We start from the raw sequence: 7,635 nt of genomic DNA on the forward strand, positions 1-7,635 counted from the left end.
CCGCCCACCTTTCGACGTTGCTGCAGCAAATCCCAGCACCGCCGTCGTCATCTCGAGATCAGGCCGCTCCTCGTCGTCGCGCGCCGTCTCGAGTTCAGTCGGCGTCGTCAACATCTGTTCGTCGGCTCCAGTTCGTCGGCGAGAGTCGGCGTCATCTTGAGTTCCCCGTCGTCAACTACAGTTCGTCGTGGTCTCGAGTCGTCGTACGTCTTCAGTTCGTCTGCAGATCTCGTCGTCGAGATCTCGTAGCCGTCGAGCAACGCCACAGAACCGCCCAGCGTCGTCGTCGCCCCAGCGCCATCGCCGCCCCAGCGCCGTCGTCGAGAACTCTTCCTCCATCGCGCGGCTCGACGTACGGTAACTTGTTCAGTTACTGTTTGATTTTAGTACACACCCTATACTTTAAACTAGATTGCACTTAAGTACCCCTTGTAACAATTAAAGCCAAAAAGATTTATGAATTTGCAAATAGGTGTTGATTCTATTCTTTCCATCAAAAAATATTTATATGATTGTTTAAAAACTTGTTCAGTTACGGTCTCTTATTTCTTAAAACATTTATATGATTGTTTAAAAATATTTATGAATTTGCTAAATTGATTCCTCGAAGGTAATTTTTGCAGTTACTGTTTGATTTTAGTACAGACCCTATAGTTTCAACTACTTTGCACTTAAGTACCCCCTTGTAACAATTAAAGCAAAAAACATTTATGAATTTGCAAATAAGTTTTGATTCTATTCTTCCTATAAAAAAATATTTATATGATTGTTTAAAAACTTATACCAATCCCACCGATAAGTAATTGCTTAAGGAAATTATTGGAACAAATTGACAAGCATTGGTCATCATGATCATTATCTAGATTTGGAGAATTCCAATGGCAGACAAGATAGTATTCAAAAGTTCTTTATTCTTAAAACTATGATATTTCTATTATTCACGTACTCCGTCTACATCTCCACTTTCACGTGTTGTCCAAATCCTTACTCAATCCCCGCTCTTTTGACTGCTCACTCAAATGTTCATCGCTACAAGAAATCTAGTATTTAACGACCAAAATTAGTGAAGAGACCAGTTGACCATCATTATATACATGTTGCAATTATATTGGCTTAAAGTACCCTATACATGTTGCAATTATATACCCTATAAATGTGTGGTATTTACTTAAGTTAAATGAATTTTAAATGATTATTTCTTTAGCTATTCAGATGTACTTGTCAAGCTTGGACATACCACTTTCCATTAACAAGTCATTTTGTTAGTTATAATCATAGTTCCTATGTCACATGTGCTTTGAAAGGAAAATGAGTTTTTTTTTACTAATTTGTTCTATTTACTAATTTGTTATATGGTAGTATTTTTGCCTTTAAATTGACCCTATAATTGCATAAATAAATACTTTCTGAATGACACCATATATAGGTTAACTTCTTTGCATTAGAATGACCATATATCTGAACATATGAGTCTCTACATAAAATTAAGCATTTATTTGTGTTTAGTTTTTGAAGAGGTTGAAATATTTTTCAGGAAATTTTAGTACATTGCTTGAAATGGCGCCGAATAAAGATTGGATGGACCTAGTAGATGATGATAGACTTGATCCAAAATATAAAGAAGGGGTTGATCAGTTTTTAGACTATGCATATGAGAAGCTGTTGGATAGTTTTAATGAAAAGGATGAAGACTTTGAAATTCGATGTCCATGTGTTAAATGCAGCAATGTGAAGTCTGGTAATCGTGAGTCGGTAAAGACCCACTTGATTATTCATGGAATTATTAAAAACTACAGATTTTGGTGTCATCACGGCGAAAGACAGGGTGAGTCCATTTCGGAGTTTGATGAAGAACAAGAAGAAATGATAGAAGAAAGCCAGAGTGACGATGAAATGCAAGAAATGATTGGAGATTTATTTCATAATTCAACTGGCGTTGTTGCACCTGATGCCACGTCGAGTCAGGATATTCTTGAGCAGGAACCAGATGGACATGCAAAACAATTCTACAGTCTTTTAGGTGACTCCGAGAAACCTTTGTATGAAGGCTCTAAATGTTCAAAGTTATCTGCTTTAGTGAAACTACTTCACATAAAGAGCCTAAATAGGTGGAGTAATAAATCATTCTCAATGTTGCTCCAGTTTTTGAATGAGGAGCTATTGCCAGGGGAATCAACACTGCCTAATTCGTATGACGAGGCCAAAAAATTAATCCGAGACCTTGGCCTATCATATGAAAAAATTGATTCGTGTCCATTCTCTTGCATGCTGTTTTGGAAAAATGAAGAAGGTCTTGATACGTGTCAGAGATGTGGTGCTTCTAGATGGAAACTTGATAAACATGGAAAAGAGATCAAGCGAAAGGCAAATGGTAAAAAAATACCACAAAAGACATTGCGATATTTTCCTCTTAAGCCACGATTGCAAAGGCTTTACATGTCTTCGAAGACAGCTTCTGATATGAGATGGCACCATGAAAGACAAGTTGAGGACGGAGTGATGAGGCATCCAGCTGACTCTAAGGCTTGGAAAAACTTTAATGAGCTACATGAAAGCTTTGCCGAAGAGCCCCGAAATGTTAGGCTCGGTCTTGCAAGTGATGGTTTCCAACCTTTCACAAATTCAAAAGTTTCTTATAGCATATGGCCCGTTTTACTTGTACCATATAACTTACCACCATGGATGTGCATGAAGCAATCTAATTTTATTTTATCTATGCTCATTCCTGGTCCAACTGGTCCTGGAGATGCTATTGACACCTACTTACAACCATTGATAGAAGAACTAAAGGAGTTGTGGGCCTCAGGCGTTCGAACATATGATGTATCTCTGAGACAGAATTTCATTTTACGTGCAGCACTAATTTGGACCATTAATGATTTTCCTGCTTATGCAAATTTATCTGGATGGAGCACTAAGGGGAAATTAGCATGTCCTTGTTGTAATAAGCACACTCACTCTATCAGGTTAAAATATGGAGGCAAGCAGAGCTATATGGGGCATCGTCGCTATCTTGATGAAAATCACAGTTGGAGAAAGGATAAGAAATCATTTGATGGCACTAGGGAGAGAGGGTATGCAGCGCCGAAGCTGACCGGAGATGACATCCTTAAGCAGGTGGAAGATCTTATAGGGATCACCTTGACCAATCATCCAGAGAAGAAAATTAAAATATCACACGAAAGACGGGGAGATAATTGGAATAAAAAAAGTATTTTTTTTATTTGCCATATTGGAGAACTCTCTTATTGCGACATAATTTAGATGTCATGCATATTGAGAAGAATATTTGTGATAGTCTGCTGGGAACAATCATGAACATTAAAGGAAAGACAAAGGATAATATCAAAGCCCGTCTCGATTTACAAGCAATGAGTTTAAAACCGGAGTTACATCCAATCCAGAGAGGAGATAAACTTGTGATGCCAGCAGCTTGTTATACTTTATCCCAAGAAGAGCAAAGCAAATTTTGTCGATTTCTAAAGGAGTTAAAAGTTCCAGATGGATTTTCATCCAATATTTCTCAATGTGTAAATCTTAAAGAGCGTAAGATTTTGGGGTTAAAGAGTCATGACTGTCACGTTCTTTTGCAGCGCTTGATTCCTGTATCGATTCGTGGCCTTCTTCCTACAAAAGTGTGTGAACCAATTATTGAACTTTCCATATTCTTCACTATATTATGTGCCAAGACATTAAGGGTGGATGAACTTAAGCAAATTGATGAGCAGATTCCACTTACGTTATGTAAGCTTGAGAAGATTTTTCCACCTTCAATTTTTGATGTTATGCTGCATTTAGTAGTTCATTTAGCATCTGAAGCCATACTTGGAGGGCCTGTTCGATTTCGATGGATGTACCCAGTGGAGCGTCAGCTTTATACTTATAAGTCATATATCAGAAATAGGGCACGTCCAGAAGGGTCAATTGCTGAAGGATATATAGCAGATGAATGCATGACTTTTTGCTCAAGATATCTAAAAGGCTTCGAGACAAAGTTTAATCGCCTTGAAAGAAATTATGAAGATGACAATAGAGAATGTAATGAAGCACAACTATCTATTTTCAGACATAGTGGGCGGGCATTGGGTGCTGCCACCACCCGCTACCTTGATGAACGTGAGTGGTTGCAAGCTCATATTTATGTTCTAAAGAACTGTGATGAAGTGCAACCACACATTGAGTAAGTCACTAAAGTTTAAGATTCTACTAATAAATTTACTATAGTTAGTCAACGTTAATCATATTTATGATATTTTAATGTAGGGACTACAATGAATTCGTGAGAGAACCCACAAATCACTATGATGATAAAGATTGGGATAAGAACTTTATCGAGTGGTTCCAAGCTCTAGTACGTATATATCTTGCCTTATTTTTTAAATATCTTGATTGGTTCATTTTATTACATGTTCCATGACTTGATCATATTTTGGTTTTGTTTAGGTTTATCAGAGTTATCGAGAAGATGATGACTTACTTTCACTATCTCGTGGTCCAAGTAAGATTGTTAAATGTTTTACTGGATTTGTCATAAATGGACATCGATTTCATACAGAAAGTCGAGATAATTGTTTGTCAACTCAAAGTAGTGGGGTTGCAGTTGTTGGTGATGCTGGTGATGGTGGAGATATAGATTATTATGGTGCTTTGGTTGAAGTTGTCGAATTAGAGTATCCTGGTAGAAGAAAGGTTGTTCTATTTCGTTGTAAATGGTGGGATGTGCACGGCAAAGGAAAAGGGACCGCTTTGAAAGAAGACAAATATGGATTTATCAGTATTAACTGCCGACACTTGCTAAAGACGAATGACCACTTTATACTTGCTGGCCAAGCATCACAAGTTTTTTATGTTGAGGATATTGCCAATGAAGGTTGGCATGTAGTTCTTAAAGCACAACCCCGTGATTCCTATGATATGCCACCAGATACAGATGATTGTGGGATAACAGACGATGGAGTTGAAGCTTATTTGCAAGATGAATCATTTGATGCTCAGGCTATTGCATCAACATCATTGGAAGATGATTATATCAATTTGAGAAGGAGTGATATTGATCCAATTATTGTAAATTCGGTCTCAACTTCAAAAAAGAGGAAAAAGACTCAAGCAGAGAATTAGAACGCTTTAATTAAAGAATAGAACACAAATGATATTGTGTTATTGAGATAAAATTTAAGTTGTATCTTCACTATAACTATTCCTTTTTTAGACATATGATGTTCTTTTCTTCATATTTTGGATGTGGCTTTGACATTGCAGCAAGTGCTTCTACATTAGTGTATTATGTATTTATTGTTATGCTTGTCCTTCGTGATATCTTCTTCTTTTATTCATTTCTCTTTTGATATTTGTTTCATACATAGTGTGTAATACTTAAATTCCTTTTCATAGCAGGAAAATGAAAACTCAAGAAGTCACTTCCAAAAGCAAAAAGGCACAATTTCTAGCACCCAGGTCATTAATTAGGAAGCGACTTCAAGCAATTGCAGAAAATTCATTAAGAAGGGAACAACTCCGTACTTGTCATGACATGAACTTGAATATTCAAAATCCAACACAAGATCAAAATATGGATGCAAATTTTAGCGCTGATTCAGAAAACTTTGAAGAGGAGAATTTTGCACAAAATCGCAGGAGAAGTGCAAATACTAACAATGAAGAGAATGATGATTCTGCAGGTTGATGAGACTTAAAATTTATTATTATTTGTTTTTATCTTTCAATTTATTTTTTATGATTGGATTAATAATTGCTCAATTTTTGCAGAATCAGATAATCATCGAGTGCAAAGTGATGATGCAATACTAAATGAATCTCGACAAGAAGGTATATTCTTTATTAATTACAAGAAGAAATATTTTTATCAATTTCTTTAACTATATCTTGTTTCTAACATATGATATGATGTATGCAGCTGATAATTCTCAAAGGAAGAAAAATCCACCTCGTGGTAGTAATAAGTGTCTAAAGTTGAATAATTTGTCACATGGGGAGAAAAAAATCATTACTTTTTATCAGAATAGAGCTATTGAACCAGAATTTTCACGATATCTTGGAATTATTATTCGAGATAGAAATATTTGCCCAGTAGCTGTTGAGAATTGGGCCAAAATACCACAGCAAAATAAAGATCATATGTGGGCATCCATTAAGGTACATTGAAAATTAATTTTTTACAATTGGTTTTTAATTCTTATAAATTAAATTTTGATTCAAATTTGATATAGGATAAATTTGATGCTGATGACATGGAGCAAAAGAGAGAGTCAGTAATGAGACACTTGCGCGATTTGTGGAATAAGTGGCGTGGTGACATGCACAGGAAATATGTGAAAGAAAATTCATTGCAAGTTGCACTTAGAAATAAACCTACAGAAGTGAGTGTTGATGACTGGGATTGGCTAGTTAAGGAACATTATTTTTCTTCAAAATTCCAGGTATTAATCTCCTAATTTTATTAATTAATTTCTTTCATGTATATTGTTGGATTGTTAAAATTATCTTTTAATCTTGATGTATAGAAAGCAAGCCAACAAAATACACTTAACAGAGGCAAACGAAAGATGCTCCACCACACGGGCAGCAAATCCTTTAGACAAATTGCGTGGGAATTGGTATACATTCAAAACTAATTTCCTATTTATTTATAACTACTTTGTTTTTGAGTTTGATGTTGTACTCATTTGTATTTAATATTTGAATAAGGGTGGCAAGTCAGGAAATCCACCTGATGTGGCAAAAATGTTTCATGAAACTCGAAAGAAAGCTAATGAAACACTAGAAAATGGGGATCAAGATAAATATGTAAGTAGAATATGTAGTTCAACACTGTAATCTCGCGGCACACCATTTTCCTTGCATCTCTTTTACTAAAGAAGACATGCAGACGAAGAACTCAAAGCATGATCGGCCTTTGTATTTCACCGGGCACATTGGCTTCAGCATGGTCAACCGGATCCAAGTTGATCCGGGTTCTGCTGTTAGCATCATGCCATTCCGACTGATGCATAATCTTGGAATACCAACAAGCAAGCTAGCGTCCACGGGCACTACGATCTACGGATTCAACACCAGTGGGTCCAGACCCTTGGGAAAGATAGATTCGAATCAAATGCCAGATCGGGGATTTAAAATCAGAAGTTACCTGCTATGTGATTGACGCAGAAACGTCCTATAACTTACTGTTGGGTCGACCTTGGATCCACGGCAATCTTATAGTCCCGTCAACTCTTCACCAGTGCCTCAAGTATGTGGACACAAATAATGAAGTCAAGACGGTGGTCGCGGATAAGCAACCGTTTAAGGGATTAGAGAACTATTTCACTGATTCCCTTCTATACGGCGCCGAATCCGATACTGAACCATCGGCCCAAGGAACGGACAATGGGGATGAAGCTGACACCGAAGCTGGGTTTGATTATGATGGTGGTTTTGTACTTAATGACATTGTACCCATTGTAATCAATCTTGACGATGATGAATCATCGGAAAATAGTTGTAATTGGCAACTTGCCGAAGAACTATCAATAAACGATGATTTAGAGTACTCTATGTGTCTGGATAGTTTTACTAAAGAATTGTATGATAACCCTGAATTTTATATGCCACTTCAATCATTTTGTATGACGAAAAAAC

At 36.7% G+C, this 7,635-nt stretch overlaps 1 protein-coding gene across 1 annotated transcript; it reads left to right on the forward strand.

Annotated features, from left to right (window-relative positions):
• On the forward strand, nucleotides 1,558-5,271 carry LOC109840763. Its single transcript, XM_020409518.1, has 4 exons — nucleotides 1,558-3,211; nucleotides 3,265-4,180; nucleotides 4,264-4,351; nucleotides 4,444-5,271. The coding sequence occupies exons 1-4, from the start codon at nucleotides 1,558-1,560 to the stop codon at nucleotides 5,116-5,118; spliced, it is 3,333 nt and encodes a 1,110-aa protein (XP_020265107.1). The 3' UTR covers nucleotides 5,119-5,271.

The sequence above is a fragment of the Asparagus officinalis genome, chromosome 1 (assembly GCF_001876935.1).
Source record: "Asparagus officinalis chromosome 1, Aspof.V1, whole genome shotgun sequence".
Taxonomy (NCBI): Eukaryota; Viridiplantae; Streptophyta; class Magnoliopsida; order Asparagales; family Asparagaceae; genus Asparagus; species Asparagus officinalis.